At 48.6% G+C, this 18,676-nt stretch overlaps 1 protein-coding gene across 4 annotated transcripts; it reads left to right on the top strand.

Annotated features, from left to right (window-relative positions):
- The first annotated feature begins 6,139 nt into the window (after positions 1 to 6,139).
- Positions 6,140 to 18,613, top strand: CREBL2 (cAMP responsive element binding protein like 2). Of its 4 annotated transcripts, none has more exons than XM_078781648.1 (4): positions 6,140 to 6,237; positions 6,712 to 6,927; positions 11,246 to 11,384; positions 17,496 to 18,613. In XM_078781648.1, exons 1-3 carry the CDS (start codon positions 6,223 to 6,225, stop codon positions 11,354 to 11,356), a joined length of 342 nt encoding a protein of 113 aa, XP_078637774.1. In that variant the 5' UTR covers positions 6,140 to 6,222; the 3' UTR covers positions 11,357 to 11,384; positions 17,496 to 18,613. The 4 variants fall into 4 exon arrangements, with proteins under 4 accessions (XP_078637774.1, XP_067955261.1, XP_067955260.1 ...); XM_068099159.2 differs by lacking the exon at positions 6,140 to 6,237 and adding an exon at positions 6,244 to 6,449; XM_068099160.2 differs by lacking the exon at positions 17,496 to 18,613 and having other exon boundaries at positions 11,246 to 15,041.
- The last annotated feature ends 63 nt before the right edge of the window (positions 18,614 to 18,676 follow it).

Raw genomic sequence — 18,676 nt, 5'->3', positions numbered from 1 at the left:
GACCTGTGGAAGGGAGAGGGTTGGGGGACTGAGCACAGACAGAGCAGTGGGAGCAAGGTCAGAGAGGAGTCGGAAGAAGACAGAAAGACCACCAACCTGCCTGCGGTGAGAGAGAGAAAGGCCCTCACAATCAGCTTCATCGCGGGAGATTCCAATGATCCTGTAAGCTTTGGTTTCATCAGCGTGAAGCCGATCTAGGTGTGAGGCAGGAGCACCACCCCAGAGGAAAGCAGTATTCCATTGAGCTGCCCATCAAGCATCAAGCATCAAGAATGCCCAGTCGGCAACTGGCTTTGGAGGCCAGATTGGAAATGTGGTTTTCCCGGGAAAGATCATGACAGATAGTGAGTCCCAAAATCTTGAGTGACAGAACTTCTTGGAGAGGATTGTTGAGAAAGTGGCTGGGAGGTTTTCCAGTCGGTCTTTTCAGAGAGACATAGTAAGAGTGTGAGATTTGTCAGGATTGAAAGACATGTTCCACTTGTTTGACCAGTCTGTGATTTTGTCCAGGTCTGCAGAGAGTGAGGAGGCTGCAGACTGCCGATCAGATGGATGAGGAATGGAGCGACAGATAGTGGAGTCATCAGCAAAGAGATAGAGAGGATTTTCCAGAGAGTCGGAGAGATCATTCATGAAGAGAAATAAAAATATATTTCTATCACAAATATAATTGTATTCCTGTCCCCACGTTTTTCAGTGCAGTGACGTGTTTTGAAGTATAAGCAGTAGATATATTTTTGCTTCATGCAGGTAAGTGGGTAAGGCTCCATAAAAAAAGTTATTATTGTGGTGCTGTGCACACACGACTCGATAGCCAGAGAGGTAGGCCACAACACGTTGGTACAACAAGAGTCTTTATTCAAAGCTCGCACTTCAGCACTGGGCGGGCTCGAGCTTAGAGCCCGCATATATGTCCCGAGGCCACGCCTTGCCCCCGGGCGTGGCCGATCGGTCGAAAGGCGGGGCATGCGTTTTCGTTTCCCCGCCTGGACGCTCGCGCCACCTACTGGTGCGCGGAATTATTGTCCCTTGTGCCCGCCACACGCGCCCTCCCAGAATTCCCACGCACCTGAAGGGTGAGTTTGCGGGGAAGCCGGATGACCCGGCCGAAACGCCCCCTGGCGATGCGTGCAGGGCTGGGGGATAGCGAGATGGCGGGGCTGGGGGTTCCGGGGGTCCGACCGCCGTGGGGCGGCCTCGACGCGGAGGCAGAGCTGCTTGCGGGGGGTGGTCCAGATCGAGGTGGGCCGGCTTGCGGCGGTCCACAGAGATGCGATCCGGGGCACCGCCGATGTCGACGGTGAAATATTTGTCCCCGGTCTCCGGCACGCGGAAGGGCCCGTCGTACAGGGGCAGTAGCAGTGCCCGGTGGGCGTCGTGCCGGACGAATACGTACTCCGCCGTGTGAAGCTCCGGGGCGACGTGGGAAGACGGGCAACCGTGGTGTGCCGTCGGCACCGGGGCGAACCTCCGGGCGGTCTCCTGAAGGGCAGAGCGCTGTTGCGCCGCGGACCAAGGAGCCGTGGAGTCGGGGATAAATTCGCCCGGTACCTGCAGTGGTTGCCCAAAGACCAGCTCCGCCGAGGACGCGTGCAGGTCGTCCTTGGGCGCCGTCCTGAGGCCCAGCAGGACCCAGGGGAGCATTTCGGCCCAGCTGCCGTCGAGGAGGCTGGGCCGGAGCGCGGCCTTCATCAAGCGATGAAAGCGCTCGCACAGGCCATTGGCCTGGGGGTGGTAGGCCGTGGTGCGGTGTAGTTTTATGCCGAGCCCTTCCGCCACCGCGGCCCAGAGCTCCGAGGTGAACTGGGGGCCGCGGTCGGACGAGATGTCCGAGGGGGCACCGAACCGGGCAACCCAAGTGGCGATGAAGGCTTGCGCCACATCAGCCGCAGACGTCGCCACCAATGGGACGGCCTCCGGCCACCGTGTGGTGCGGTCCACCATGGTGAGGAGGTGGGTGAACCCCCGCGAGGGGGGCAGAGGTCCCACCAAGTCGACGTGCACGTGGTTGAACCGACGCTCGGGCACCACAAACGGGGCCAACGGGGCCTGGGTGTGGCGGTGGACCTTTGCGCGCTGGCACGCGAGGCACGTCCTGGCCCAGTCGCGCATGTCCTTCCTGAGGCCATGCCAGACTAACTTCGCCGCGACGAGCTTCTGGGAGGTCTTCGTGCCCGGGTGGGACAGGCCATGGATGGTGTCGAACACTGGGCGCTGCCAGCCAGCAGGCACGATGGGGTGAGGCCGGCCGAGGGAGACGTCGCACAGGAGGGCCGCGCCCGTGGCGTCGAACGGCACCTCGGTGACGCGGAGGCCCGTGACGGCCGTCTGCAAGGCCTGGACGCCGGGGTCGGCGGTCTGGTCCTCCGCCATCCGGGCATAGTCGATCCCGAGGTGGACCGTGTGCGCGACGGACCGGGAAAGGCAATCCGCCACCGGGTTGTCTTTACCCGCCACGTGACGGATGTCCGTCGTATACTCGAACACGGCAGAGAGGTGACGCTGCAGCCGTGCCGACCATGGCTCGGCGACCTTGGCCATCGCCAACACAAGGGGCTTGTGGTCGACGAAAGCCGTGAAAGGGCGGCCCTCCAGCAGATGGCGGAAGTGTCGGACCGCCAGGTGGAGCCCGAGCAGCTCGCGGTCGAAGGTGCTGTAGCGGCGTTCGTGCGGGCCAAGCTGCCGGCTAAAAAACGCCAGCGGTTGCCAAGCACCACGCACCCACTGCTCGTGCACCGCACCCACCGCATGGTCCAACGAGTCGGTGGTGAGGGCGATCGGCGCATCGGGTGCCGGGTGCGCCTGCATGGTGGCGTTGGCCAGGGCCAGCTTTGCGCCCACAAACGCCACGGCCATCGGCTCTGACCAGGCGATGTCACCTTTGCCCGGCTTGCCCCGGAGGGCCTCGTGCAGGGAGCGGAGGAGCTGGGCGACGTGGGGCACGAAGCGGTGGCAAAAATTTACCATGCCCAGGAACTCCTGGAGCCCCTTGATCGTGTGGGGTCGTGGGAAATCCCTGACCACCTCCACCTTGGCCGGTAAAGGGACGGCCCCGTGCCTGGTGATGCGGTGCCCCAAGAAGTCGATGGTGGCGACGCCGAAATGGCACTTTGCGGGGTTGATGATTAGGCCATGCTGGCCCAGGTGTTCGAAAAGCGTGCGGAGGTGGAGTAGGTGCTCCTCCCGGGACGCGCTCACGACTAGGATGTCGTCCAGGTAGACATAGAGGAAAGGTAAGTCGTGCAAGACGCTGTCCATAAGCCGTTGGAACGCCTGGGCCGCATTCTTCAACCCGAAAGGCATTCGCAGGAACTCGAAGAGGCCGAAAGGGGTGATGACGGCCGTCTTCGGGACATCGCCCGGTTGTACGGGGACCTGGTGGTAGCCCCGGATGAGGTCCACCTTGAAAACACAGTCGTGTTTGCCAACCGGGTGGAAAAGTCCTGGATATGCTGGACCGGGTAGCGGTCAGGGGTGATGGCATCATTGAGCCGGCGGTAGTCCCCGCACGGCTGCCATCCCCCGCCGGGCTTCGGCACAATGTGCAGAGGGGAAGCCCAAGTGCTGTTGGAGCGCCGTACGATCCCCAGCCGCTCCAGCGTGGCGAACTCCGCTTTCGCCATGGCGAGCTTCGTGGGTTCGAGTCGGCGTGCCCGGGCGTAGACCGGCGGCCCGACCATGGGTATATGGTGCTCCACCCCATGTTTAACGGCCACCGCTGAGAAGGTGGGCTGCGTGAGGGCCGGTAAACTGGCTAGGAGGCGGGTAAAGTCGTCCGCTGCCGGAAGCGTGCAAACTAAACTCGCCGGGATGGAACCCTTCAGCAAGCTGCTTGGCAAGCCGCTCGGTGAGCCGCTCAGTGAGCCGCTCAACGAGCCGCTCAGCGAACAAGCGAGCAAGCTGAAGGTTTCGGCCTGGATGAGACGTCTGCGCTTAACGTCGACCAACAGCCCATGTGCACATAGGAAGTCCATGCCCAGCAGGGCCATTGGCACGCTGGCGGTCACGAACGACCATTGAAAGCGCTGCCCTCCAAACCGCAGTGAGAGGCAACGCTTCCCGAATGTGCGGATGGGTGTATCGTTGGCGGCAAGCAAAGCGGGGCCCCAGCCTGCGGCTTGCTTGTCGGACGTGGAGGCAGGGAGGACGCTTACCTGCGCTCCTGTGTCGCAAAGAAAACGGTGCCTGGACAAGGTGTCCGTGATGAACAGGAGGCTGCCGGAATGGCCGACGCTCATGGTCGCAAGTGAGCGCCGGTCGTTTCCCGACCTGTCAAAAGAACACGGCGGGCGGCACGTTTTAGCCTTGCGGCCGAACCTGGCATGGTAGTAGCACCAGGTTTGCGGCGGTGGCCCCCACGGCGGCCGTGTCGGCGGCGGTGGTGGTGGCGGCGGCGGTAGTGGGCGGGGCGTAGCAGCGGCCACGAGGGAAGCAGGGGGCGCTGGAGCCTCCGCACCGGGAGCCACTACGGCAGCACCGTACACCGACCGCGTGTTGCAGGCCGCGAAATACTTGTCGGCCTCTCCAGCCAGGGCGCGGGGTTTCGTTAGTTTGGAACCGGCCAGCGCGAGGCGCACCTGTGCAGGTAGCTGGCGTCGGAAAAGTGCTCGGAATAAGAAATCCGGGCGCTGGTCTCCAAGCAGGGACAGCATGAAATCCATCCGGACAGATGGTCGTGTGTCGCCGATGGCGGGAAGGTCCAGGAGGCGGTCGGCACGTTCGACCTCTGTGAGCCCGAACGTGGCGAGGAGGAGACGTTTGAGCGCCTCGTACTTGTGGTCGCCCGGCGGGCGCCGAAGGATGGACACGACTCGGGCGGCAGTGCCGGGCCCGAGGGCAGCGACCACGTGGTAGTACCGGGTCTCGTCCGCCGTGATACCTCGGAGCTGAAATTGAGCTTCGACCTGCACAAACCAAACGTCGGCTTGCGCTTCCCAAAACTCGGGGAGTTTGACGGCGACGGCGTTGGTAGCCATGGCGCGTTCGGGGGTCAGCAACGGCTGAACCAATCGGGGTCACCAGTGTAGTGCTGTGCACACACGACTCGATTGCCAGAGAGGTAGGCCACAACGCGTTGGTACAACAAGAGTCTTTATTCAAAGCTCGCACTTCAGCACTGGGCGGGCTCGAGCTTAGAGCCCGCATATATGTCCCGAGGCCACGCCTTGCCCCGGGCGTGGCCGATTGGTCGAAAGGCGGGGCATGCGTTTTCGTTCCCCGCCTGGACGCTTGCGCCACCCACTGGTGCGCGGAATTATTGTCCCTTGTGCCCGCCACATTATCTTATCACCCGCGCGTGCATCACTTTTGGTAGAATTCCGATTTTTTTTTTTCATCGTCTTTTCGGGCTTTCTTTCCTCGAAAAGCGGACGATTCCTTCCGAATAACAACGAACGATTCCTTTCGCGCTCCGAAGTCATCGGATCAATAGTTTTTACTTTATGCGCATGCGCAGTTACCACAATGTTATGTATTTGACCTTGACCATCAACGCACCAGCAAACACCGGGTGATATTTGGCTTTGGTAAAAACAAACAAAAAAAAAACGCCCTCCCTCATCACTTCTCCAGCCTGGATCAGGTGATAAGATAATATAATTTTTATGGGGCCTAACCCAGAATTTTTTTTTTTTTTAATTTTCGTAAGCAATTGAGGGAGCTGTCCGTTCCCTATACACCGCCCCCCCCCCCCAAAAAGTGTGTGTCAGAAGAATGTGTCGCCTGCTTGGAACAAGATCGCCCATACGTGCACTCTGCTGGTGTGTTGTAATTCCTTATTTCCGTCCGGCATACACCTGGATCTTGAATAAGACCAAATGCTGAGTTTTAACAAAAAGTGCCGACAAAAGTGAGATACAGTAGGCTTATATTAATGGTGGGATAGTCGTATAAACTAAAGAAATATAAAATTAAGTTGCGCCATTTTTACACCTTTTTCCATCAAATAAAATTAATGATTAAAACTGAAGCTATTACTCGGAAGTCGTTAGGCGGTGTATAGTAACAAAAATACATTTTTTTTTTCTCTACTTATTTTCGTCCAGTGAAAAGCTTGAGAAACAAGGCTTTAATGTGCGACGCCACACGATCACGAATCACGTTATTAAAATTTATCGAGACCTTGCAATCAGTGGACCAACACATGACGTCAGTGTTTTGGTTCCGGAACGTTGCTCATTTTGTTTCCTTGGTGTTCTCCATTGGCGGCCTCGGCCTAGCTAGATGGATGAAACAAAGGTAGATAGTTCACACACCGATAAGCCCTTGTTTCATTCTCTCTTGAGTTGTTTGTTCTTCCTCGGATCTGACTGCGAGACCTTCACCCTTCAGTTTTCCACGCGATGCGGGTGCTATGTCGGGGATACAAGCCTTCCGTCCGAGGGAACGATAAGTCTATTGGCATTGCTCTGTCGGTCTGTCTGCGGTCATTGGATATAAAAGATCCCGTGGTGAACCTTGGACACATCAATTGTACTTGTCGATGATCAGGACAGTTAATTGCTCTAGAATGAATACGGTCACGCGACATGCTCAAAACAACAACAAGCCTCGTTTCCATGGTTACAATATCTGACATGCACAGTACAGTACTTGCAGAGAAATAAAACTATTGCGTAATGTCCAGCAGACACGTGACGATATCAGGGATATTTTCCTGTTTTTTTTGTTTGTTTTTTTTACATGTTTTGCATCTGTTGATATTTTTCTCAGGGTGTTGCATCGGGAGGAGGTGCTGGGGGGAAAGTAAAGAAACCTGGAAAACGTGGACGCAAGCCTGTTAAAATCGATTTGAAAGCAAAACTGGAGCGTAGCCGCCAAAGTGCACGTGAGTGTCGGGCACGCAAGAAACAGCGCTACCAACGTCTTGAGGAGATGGTGTCTGCTAAAGAACGATCCATCTGTGCTCTGCGTGAGGAGTTGGAAATGGTGAGACCTGTATATACAAGGAGCTGTACATACTCTGATCCGCCGATGATTGTAGAGGGACCTGATGCACACATGTAGGGGTAAGCTGGGGCGCATGGGTGTGGGGATCTGGGATACACAGGTGAACCTGGGATATATAGGTGTGTGGACCTCGTCTGCACAGATGTGGGTGACCTGGTAATACCTGGTAATAAACCTGGTAATACAGGTGCGGGTGACCTGGGCATACAGGTGCGGGTGACCTGGGCATACAGGTGCGGGTGACCTGGGCATACAGGTGCGGGTGACCTGGGCATACAGGTGCGGGTGACCTGGGCATACAGGTGCGGGTGACCTGGGCATACAGGTGCGGGTGTGTGGGTGACCTGGGCATACAGGTGTGGGTGACCTGGGCATACAGGTGCGGGTGACCTGGGCATACAGGTGCGGGTGACCTGGGCATACAGGTGCGGGTGACCTGGGCATACAGGTGCGGGTGACCTGGGCATGCAGGTGCGGGTGACCTGGGCATACAGGTGCGGGTGACCTGGGCATACAGGTGCGGGTGACCTGGGCATGCAGGTGCGGGTGACCTGGGCATGCAGGTGCGGGTGACCTGGGCATACAGGTGCGGGTGACCTGGGCATACAGGTGCGGGTGACCTGGGCATGCAGGTGCGGGTGACCTGGGCATACAGGTGTGGGTGACCACAATTGTATAAGCAATGATCTTTGGAGATTGAGTGAGTGAGTTATGGAGATGGAAGCAGCATGTGTTGGAGAACTTGAAGAAAGCCATGACCGTAGATTGCAAGGTAGCGCTAGATGGTGCGCTATGAGGTTAATCATAGCTGGACAAATAACTATTTTACCCATCCTCCACCCTTCCTTTTAGTTTCTTCGTTGTTTTTTCAAACCCCCACCCACCACTTGTGCACAAAATATGTAGACCGCCGTGGGAAGCAAGGAGAAGCTTCTTCCTTCCCCTGGCAGTTAGCATACTCTGATCAACGTTCTGTTGATTCAATCCACTGTTACTGCCATGCGCGAAGCGCAAAGCTGGATTAATCAATTGGTTCACTCTGTCTGTTTACAGACTTCAGTCTATAAATCAAGGACCTACTTGATTTCCATTGAATGGAATATTTTGAACATTAATCGGAACATGAACCCGCAGCTTAGCAGTGCTTTGGCTCTGAATTTAGCAAATTGTACGGAATTTATCCCGATCGCCCATATGCACAGAGGAGGAAAGTGTTTTTTTATCTTGCCAAAACGAAGTTTTTGCAAGATGTATTAGTCAGCTTGTATGTTTGTTTGTTTTTTTGTTTGTGGTTAATCATTTTTTTTCACGTTTAGATCACTCTGTAGACCACAGTTATTATTGGAAACTCCTGTAACTTCGCATATCAGAGTCCTATAGAGATACCCTTCAGCACACAAAATTTTGAAGGTCAAGGTCAAAGGTCAAGGTCACTTTGTGGTCAATCATGGAGGTCGACGAAACACTAATTTTTTGAGTAACTTTGATCGGATCGTCTCCAAACTTCATGGGAATCTAGTATATGGTCCGGCGCTCAGCTGATTAGTTTTTGGTGGCGATCGGCCTTGACCTTCATGGTTAGCGCTGGAGGTCGAAAATTATTGACCCCAAGGTCAAATTTTGAAATCGTAGGTACCATATCGAGTAATACCTCATATGAATGCCCTTGATGAGTGCTTCCCAGATCTGTAAACAGTTTGACGCTATGACGTCATTTGATGACGTCATGACGAAAAAACGGAATTTTCACATTTTGGCAAGATACGGTTCACCCTGTGGGTGACATATGTTCATTATCTTGCCAAAACGAAGTTTTTGCAAGATGTATTAGTCAGCTTGTATGTTTGTTTGTTTTTTTGTTTGTGGTTAATCATTTTTTTTCACGTTTAGATCACTCTGTAGACCACAGTTATTATTGGAAACTCCTGTAACTTCGCATATCAGAGTCCTATAGAGATACCCTTCAGCACACAAAATTTTGAAGGTCAAGGTCAAAGGTCAAGGTCACTTTGTGGTCAATCATGGAGGTCGACGAAACACTAATTTTTTGAGTAACTTTGATCGGATCGTCTCCAAACTTCATGGGAATCTAGTATATGGTCCGGCGCTCAGCTGATTAGTTTTTGGTGGCGATCGGCCTTGACCTTCATGGTTAGCGCTGGAGGTCGAAAATTATTGACCCCAAGGTCAAATTTTGAAATCGTAGGTACCATATCGAGTAATACCTCATATGAATGCCCTTGATGAGTGCTTCCCAGATCTGTAAACAGTTTGACGCTATGACGTCATTTGATGACGTCATGACGAAAAAACGGAATTTTCACATTTTGGCAAGATACGGTTCACCCTGTGGGTGACATATGTTCATTTTTTTTTTTAGTCTGTCTACATGTCTGGCACTCAAACAAAATTGAAAATCATTCCAACCAGGAAACTTGCTGTTTTAGGGACGTCATAAAGGACACAAACAAAAGGTTAAAGTGTTAATTAAGGCAGTGTAAAAGACGCTGCATCAATGGCGGTAATACGAGCATACACTGGTTTACTTTCATGCATGGTTGTATGACTGGCAAACTTCCAGTGAATGAGGCTGGATTTATATGGGGAAAAATTATTATTTATTTATCAGTGGATAGGGATCATGAAAAGGAGTACTGTACTTGATAAACAAACAAACCCTACAAAGACAATGTGGCCTAATTAAATGAAATTCTGAAGAAATTCGTGGTATGTTAAAAGAAAACTTTCAGGAAATGAAATTTCAATTCAAAATTCAAATTATTATTATTTTTTTTAGAGAGAGAGATATATATATATATATATATATATATATATATATATATATATATATATATATATATATATATATATATATATATAGCCAATGCTGTCTGTCTCTCTGCCCCACCCTGAAACACGAAAATGCTCCTCGGAGAGAAAAACCTTTTCAGCAAAAGATTCTTCAAATTGATCCATACCTACATGAAAATGACAATTTTTTTCAATCAGACCAGCGATTGAACCTGGGAGGTGTATAAGGTACCAGACTGCTGCTTTGATCGCTCCAGAATTCAAATATATACTGTATATTATTTGCTAAGAAATATGCCGTGATATATTTGCTGTTAAGAAATGTGATGATTTTGGAATTTCACTATACTTACTCTATACAGTTTGTTTAATAGGCTAATGCTGTTTGTCTGTCCTCCCCTGAAACATGGGCATGCTCCTCGGAGACAATAAATTATGTTAAAGTTGCTTCAAATTAATTCACACATATGGGAAAATTAAAATACTGCCTCAATGTAGCTCCTTCATCCAGCGCAAGAATAAAAGGCTGCCTTTTATTATTAGCTCACCTCGAACGAAGTTCAGGTGAGCTTATGCGATGGCGCATAGTCAGTCAGTCGGTCCGTAAACACTTGAAACTCTCCGAAACCGCTGATGGGATTGTGACTAAACTTGGTACAAATGATATTTGTTGTGTTGTGACGAAAGTTTGTTCATAGCATTAAATAAAATCGGGGTCTACAGGGGGTCAAAGTGGATCAAGGTTTGACCCCCCCAAAAAAGGAATTGGCTTTTTTCTCTGAAACTACACACACTATTTCGATGAACCTTCACCACAACCTTCATCACCCGTGATGTACCAAAGTTTGTTCACGGCACTAAAAAAAATCTGCCCTTTTGGAGGTCTACAGGGGCTTGCCCCCCCAAATCGGTCTTTGCTTTCTTCTCAGAAACTACACAGACAATTTCGATGAAACTTTACCACAACCTTCATCATCCGTGATGTACCAAAGTTTGTTCAAGGTATTGGAATAATTGGGGTCTGAGAGGTGGGGGGGGGGGGGGGGGAGGGGGGAGGTTTGCCCCCCAAAATAGGTATTTTGTTTGTTTGTTTAAAGTCTTATGATTATGTTAATATGATTCTACATGCTGCCCTGTCTTCTAGTAACCATTGAAATTGGTTTAAAATACCTTTAGTCAGTGCAGTATACTGTTTATGCTACCAGGTGAGCACCAGGGGTATTGCCCCTATGTTTCTTCTATTTTGGTATTTTTACCATGGGCTTCCAAATCGTTTTAGGAAATTCAGGAAAGAATTTCCTGGAGGAAATACTTTTCAGGAAAGGAATAATAATTTCAGGAATAAGGAATTTCATCGTGATAATAATTTGCTATATGGTTTTACCCACACAGTCATGGTACTTGTGGTCTATATACTTTGTTTCCCTTTGTAAAATACCTATTAGGCAATATGCATATCGTGTCGTATGACTGTCTCTGCACACAGTACAAGCAGTGGTGCTCAGCGATGGACCAGGGTAAGATTCCCTCCGATATCCGAGCCCTGCTTTCTACAGAAGAATCTGCTTCCAAAAGTGAACACTGTGGAGGAACCTGAGTGAATAAATAAGGAGAGAAAGTGAGACGTAAGGGATGTTGAAATGAGCAAGGTGTTTGACAGACACGTTGTGGCATTTTCCCTTTGTAAATTATAAAAGACATTTAAGATATTTGTGACAGAATGGAGAATGCAAATCGATATGAGGAAGATGTGCTTGTTTGGGTTGGCCTCTTCGTGTTCCCATCTGAACCTCTGACACAAGGTGCGGGGAACTCCGGTTCAAATCCCATATGCCATACGTTTGTCCATTGTCCATGTAATTCAAGTAAAAGTACACTGCTGTCTACGAATGTCTTTACCTGAATGTGATGTATGAACAAACTCCTCCATGAACCTTAAATCACTGTAAAAGAAGAAGAAGACGAAAAAGAAGAGACATTGGAGGAATAGGTTGCTAAACCAGGAGAGAAAATGTGGGATTACAGGATAGGTTTTTAAGTGGGATTTATGGTAAGGAAGGATGGATTAAGAAGCAAGACTGACGAGATGAATGTGATTATTAAATTACAGTTCAAGTGCAAGATAATATATTTATGGCAGGCACAATGGGTAGATTGGTAAAATATATCTGACTTTACTGATGAATTATATTTGATTTTATTTGAGATTTCTTCATTGAGTAATTTAGGATTACATTCTGTTGACAAACCTGTAATATAAATGAATACATTTGCAATTATTTAGCAATGATTTAGCTTAAACAAGGGAGCTAAGTATAAATATTTGTAGCTTTTGAACACTAATGGCTTTCAAACAATGGCTGTCACTTTTTAATTCGATTAAATATTAATTAGAAAAATTAATCACGTAGACGTGATATACACTACATGACCAAAAGTATGCGGACACCCCTTCTCATTGGTGGATTCGGCTGTTTCAGCCACACCCATTGCTGACAGGTATATATAATCAAGCACACAGCCATGCAATCTCCATAGACAAACATTGGCAGTAGAATGGCCGTACTGAAGAGCTCAGTGACTTTCAACGTGGCACCGTTATAGGATGCCACCTTTCCATCAAGTCAGTTCGTCAAATTTCTGCCCTGCTAGAGCTGTCCCGGTCAACTGTAAGTGCTGTTATTGTGAAGTGGAAACGTTTAGGAGCAACAACAGCTCTGCAGCGAAGTAGTAGGCCACACATGCTCACAGAATGGGACCGCGAGTGCTGAAGTGCGTAGCGCATAAAAATCGCCTGTCCTCGGTTGCAACACTCACCACCGAGTTCCAAACTGCCTCTGGAAGCAACGTCAGCACAACGACTGTTCGTCGGGAGCTTCATGAAATGGGTTTTCATGGCCGAGCAGCCACACACAAGCCGAAGATCACCATGCGCAATGCCAAGCGTCGGCTGGAGTGGTGTAAAGCTCGCCGCCATTGGACTCTGGAGCAGTGGAAACGCGTTCTCTGGAGTGGTGAATCACACAGTCCGACGGACGAATCTGGGGTTGGCGGATGCCAGGAGAACGCTACCTGCCCAAATGCATAGTGCCAACTGTAAAGTGTGATAGAGGAGGAATAATGGTCTGGGGCTGTCTTTCATGGTTCAGGCTAGGCCCCTGAGTTCCAGTGAAGGGAAATCTTAACGCTGCAGCATACAATGACATTCTAGACGATTGTGTGCTTCCAACTTTGTGGCAACAGTTTGGGGAAGGCCCTTTCCTGTTTCAGCATTATAATGCCCCTGTGCACAAAGTGAGGTCCATCCAGGAATTGTTTGGCGAGATCGGTGTGGAAGAACTTGACTGGCCTGCACAGAGCCCTGATCTCAACCCCATCGAACACCTTTGGGATGAATTGGAACGCCGATTGCGAGCCAGGCCTAATCGCCCAACATCAGTGACCGACCTCACTAATGCTCTTGTGGCTGAATGGAAGCAAATTCCCGCAGCAATGTAACAACATCTAGTGGATATTCTTCCCAGAAGAGTGGAGGCTGTTGTAGCAGCAAAAGGGGATCAACTCCATATGAATGCTCATGATTTTGGAATGAGATGTTCGACGAGCACATAGGGGTGTGATGTTTGGGTGTCCACATACTTTTGACCATGCAGTGTAATTTCATTTCATGTCGTGAAGAGTAATCTTGAGTGAAATAGAAAAAAGATTTATGATCAACGTTTCATTCGGAACAGGGAGAAATATTTTTAAAGGGTGTTATGGAACTTTTAAGTAGTTTTTGAAGATGTCACAAAACTATGGCAAAGCAATCCATAAATTACTCAGGACCACTCTTACTCTCTTTTCTCAATCCGCTTACCCGTTTATATATTCTCGGAGAGAGAACATTCATGAAAGTCCCTCGCCTCTACAAGCCTTGATGGACCATTCTGTATCCGGAAGTAATCAGAAATAATCTCTCCTACCCTGGCAGTCTTTCTACACGGGTTGAACACTTCACTTCAACATTTTCGCATGTTAACCTTTTACAGAAATGAACTTTTAGAATAAACTCTTGTCTCAATAAACATTACAGTCATGTATTACAAACAATACATTCCGTATGGAATCTTAGGCGTACAATAGCATTAACCTCGCACCGTACCAATACACCTCCTCGGAGACACAAAAATAATTTATGCCAATGAAGTTGCACTCAGCGAGCCCATTGTCTTTTGTGACCCGTCGATGACTCTCCCCCCCACCGCCAAGCCAGCCTGCACATCTGTAATGCACATGGTCATGCGGCCGTTTTCACCCCTCAGCCCAAATTGGGCTAAGGGGTATTGTCGTCCGGGCTTCCGTCAACTTTTGGTTTCCATCAATTTCAAGGAGAACGGCTTGTCCGATTAAATCCATTTTTGCAGTGTGTGTTGTAGTTGAGTAGAGGAAGGTTGCTTTCGAAAATGGGCGCGTTGCGATTTTCAATATGGCCGCCACGGCAGCCATCTTGAAATTGGTTTCCGTCAATTTCGAGCAGAATGGCTTGTCCGATTAAATTCATTTTTGCAGTGTGTGTTGGGGTTGGGTAGAGGAAGGTTCCTTTCGAAAATGGGCGTGCTGCGATTTTCAATATGGCCGCCACGGTAGCCATCTTGCAAATGGTTTCTGTCAATTTCGAGCAGAACGGCTTGTCCGATTAAATCCATTTTTTCAGTGTGTGTTGGGGTTGAGTTGAGGAAGGTTCATGGGCGCGCTGCGATTTTAAATATGGCCGCCATGGCAGCCATCTTGAAATTGGTTTCCGTCAATGTCAAGCAGAACGGCTTGTCCGATTAAATCCATTTTTGCAGTGTGTGTTGGGGTTGAGTGGAGGAGGTTCCTTTCGAAAATGGGCGCGCTGCGATTTTCAATATGGCCGCCACGGCAGCCATTTTGAAATTGGTTTCCACCATGCATGGGCTGAGGGGTTACGCCCACTTTGCGGTGCTATTTATTTAGCCAGCGGTCGCATGGTACGAGGCTCGTATTACTGAGCTCTGGCAACAGCATAAGCGCCTCCACAGCTGCACATGTGACATCATACAGCTTCTGATTGCCAGGAGGCACATTGGACCGTTGATTATATTTATCTCCTGCCTTTGTTAGAGTTGGTCGTTGTTTAGTCAATGCTTATTTCTGTCATGTTGTCTGTCAGGTATTTACTGTAAGCGCCTTTTGTTATTCTGTGTGTGCTTGTAATAAATTGTTTATTGCTTAGATGAGTATGGCGTCGTCTAAATAATAAACGATACACTGATGAGGCTCTTTAGTTTTGTTTCTCACAGCTGGCACAAAAATTGTGTTTATACTTTTATTTTCACTGTAATAGCATGAAAGAGTGATGTATAGAAGTAATAGCTGGTTTTGATACTTTTCATATTTTGTCTCCTGCACTCTTAAGCTTTTACAGCAGTGGATGGACAGTTTCAAACACCGCCTGTACTGGTTAAGAATTGCATTTGTACCATACTTAATTTTATTCAGAACTAGTGGATATACTGATATACCCATCAAAGCTGTGTAATGGGATGGAATAACATTTGATAGAATGGCAGGGCTAGATAACATATTCTTCTTCATATGTGGCACTGACTGTGGGGTAGCATCATTGGCTGTGGGCACGGCGATGCCGCTGATGCAATCAATGCCTTCTGCTGGTTAGGGCAGGAATTTGTAATTTGGCCATGGTGCCGGCGATAGCTCGCTTACTCTTCGCGAAGGACACCGTGGGATATTTAACATCCGCCAATGAATGCTGACAGATGGGATACCCAGTTTAATGTCAAAGGGACGGCACAGACATGAGTAAATCACCCTGCCTGTAAAACACCTGGATGGCAGTTTATATCTGGGTCGGGGTTCAAACTCTGGCTGGACAGCCTACAGGTGAGTATACTTCTCGGCCTTCCTGTCATCCCTATAGAATATCAAAATTCCATGACGAATGGCGTAAATGTAGACAAGAAGCCAACAACAACAATGCCGTGACTGTTGTGCTGGAAAGTCATATTATGCCGGTGACGTCATCCAGCATGGCGAACGCTTTGACAAAAGTACACTTTTGAATGGGCAAAGCGAATGGGAGATTAAGGAGGAGTTGTTCGTAAATTTAGATGTTACTAGGGCATGCCCGTACTATATATATGCCCGTACTATATATCTATCTAAAATTATATCCCCCCCCTCTATTTACATGAAATGGTTTGGTCCATTCGCAACGCCAAAGCGAACGGCGAACGGCTTGCGAGTACAGTGACAATCCCCCCCCTCTATTTACATGAAATGGTTTCGTCCATTCGCAACGACCACAGAACCCCCCCCCCTCTATTTACATGGAATGGTTTGGTCCATTCGCAACGCCGGCACACGCGATCGTTCGCTGCTCTCTGATTGGTTGAATCGTTTTTTGGACATAGCTCGGTAAGTAATTGTCCGATTAATATGAAACCGTGAAAAGGCACATCCTCGGGTCCCCAGCAATATACCTGGCAAGTTAAAAGTATATCGGACCCGTGGTTGTCGAGAAACAGCGGTCACAGACAAACAAACGTACAGACAGAGATTACTGGAATTATAGATAGACTAGGGCATTGCCCGTACTATATCTATATCTAAAATTATATCCCCCCCCTCTATTTACATGAAATGGTTTGGTCCAAAGCGAACGGCTTGCGAGTACGGTGACAATCCCCCCCCCCCTCTATTTACATGCAATGGTTTGGTCCAAAGCGAACGGCTTCCGGAGTTTGGTAAAGAAATCGCCATCGCGTGCACAAACGCGCAGGAAAGCGAATGAATCGCAAATTCGGTTTTATTAGTTTTAAAACATAGTTTAACGCCAACATAGTTTGCAAACGTGAAATAAATGAATACGCTCTCAAATGTGCCATCCGAGGCAGAGTGTGTCCTCCACGTTCGGCACACGCGATCGTTCGCTGCTCTCTGATTGGTTGAATCGTTTTTTGGACATAGCTCGGTAAGTAATTGTCCGATTAATATGAAACCTTGAAAAGGCACATCCTCGGGTCCCCAGCAATATACCTGGCAAGTTTCAAGTATATCGGACCGGTAGTTGTCGAGAAACAGTGGTCACAGACAAACAAACAAACGTACAGACAGACAGACAGAGATTACTGGAATTATAGATAGATGAGCGGAATTGGAAGACATTGTTAATTATACGAGTAGCTACGAACTTTGGTGACCGCTCAGAGCAGGAAAAAGGAGATTGTAAACCACAGATGCCGTTGTATTATTTATTTAGATGGTTCTCTGTATGCGAATTAAGCTTCGCTGCTCATCCTGAATCGGAATACAAAATAATTTCATTTTTTGAGGAGGCACTTAGTAATCATTGTAATATTTAAACAAAACTTTGTCACAATTTACTGATAATCGAGTCACTGTTAAAGGGGCACTGAGTTGCATTGTAGTAAATCGAATTATGTGGACAAATGTGGAGTGTGAACTTTTGGTGAAAGTTTGAAACTGTTACTGAACAGGTGAAAAGGATGCAAATTCATTTATTGAAGGTGCTGAGACTTTTTTTTTGTGATCAATCTCTTTTTTTCTTTTTTCTTAATAGATCTCTTTTTTTGAAATCTGAAAATGTCACAGTGCTTTTCACCACTTACCCCTTTTCTTGATTTTCTTTTCTTTGAATATATGCACCGCAGCTGAAGTTATTCTTTTGTTTTGCTTTTTGATTCACATAGCTTATGTTGAGTTGGAGGAAATGTTGAGTTGGATCTTGGAGATGGCATGAAGCTGGAAGGTGTGAAAACATTTTGCTACCTCGGAGACATGCTGAATGGAGAAGGTGGATCAGACTCGGCAACGGTTGCTGGAGTGAGATGTGCATGGAAGAAGTTTCGGGAACTGAGTGGCGTGCTGACGAGGAGGGGAGTGTCGTTGAAGCCGAAGGGAAAGGTGTATGCTGCATGTGTGAGAAGTGTTACGATTTATGGGAGCGAGACATGGGTAATGAACATAGAGCAGCAACGAAGGCTGGAAAGGGTGGAAATGCGAATGGTTCGGTGGATGTGCGGAGTATCGTTGAGAGAGAGGTAGACAAATGATGAATTGCGAAAGATGATGGGAATAGAGCCTGTGATTGATCCTGTGAAGAGGAACAGGTTGAGATGGTTTGGTCATGTGTTGAGGAAGGATGAAAGTGACTGGTTGAGAAGAGTGATGGAAATGAATGTAGAAGGAAGTAGAGGACGGGGAAGACCGAGAAAGACTTGGCTAAAGATGGTCGAAGAAGAAATGCGGGCAAGGGGGTTAACAAGGGGAGATGCAGACAATCGGGCAAAATGGAGAAGATTGTCATTGGGCCCACAAGGCTCCAGCAGGGAAACCTAGAAACCCCCGCTCTAGCAGGGAAAATGGCCTTAAAATGCCTGTTGTTGTTGTTGTTGTTGTTGTATCGCTTAGCTATGGCAAGGGTTGTGGGCGAAAGGTTTTTCGACGGGGGTGGGAGGATGGAATGTTGTGTACAGGGATGAAGAACTGATTAACTTCATTTTTGGTGTGATACCAGTGCGGTTGCTAAGTTCTGTGCCCATTTACTTGTGGATGCCGTTTATTGGTTTGGTGGGCTGCGAGGGGGCGGGGGAAGTTCCCCATGTTTCAGTGCATTTAAGAAGAATGAGTGTGAAATGTTCCAAGGCAAACAATTATTCTTGTTCAATTTCCTGCTAACAATGTTGATGATGAACGATGAACGATGATGATGAATGTTGATGTTAAACAATGTTGAACAATGTTAAAATGTAAAATAACTCGCTTTGTAGATCTCTTGAATACAATTGCTGCACCAAAAACGTGCAAACAGGTAACAGTTTGAATTATTTAGCTGACTTTTTGTTACTTCGAGCAATAATTTTTCACAAGC

Source organism: Myxine glutinosa, chromosome 7 (assembly GCF_964187855.1).
Source record: "Myxine glutinosa chromosome 7, kmMyxGlut1.1, whole genome shotgun sequence".
NCBI lineage: Eukaryota > Metazoa > Chordata > Myxini > Myxiniformes > Myxinidae > Myxine > Myxine glutinosa.
Note: the sequence above shows the minus strand (reverse complement) of the source record. Positions and strands in the feature narration are given on the sequence as shown.

Coding starts and splice junctions, on each gene's coding strand:
- CREBL2 (XM_068099159.2), top strand. CDS start 6,342: ATGCGGGTGCTATGTCGGGGATACAAGCCTTCCGTCCGAGGGAACGAT. Junction 6,450..6,711: donor TGGATATAAAAGATCCCGTG/GTGAACCTTGGA, acceptor TATTTTTCTCAG/GGTGTTGCATCGGGAGGAGG. Junction 6,928..11,245: donor TGCGTGAGGAGTTGGAAATG/GTGAGACCTGTA, acceptor CTCTGCACACAG/TACAAGCAGTGGTGCTCAGC.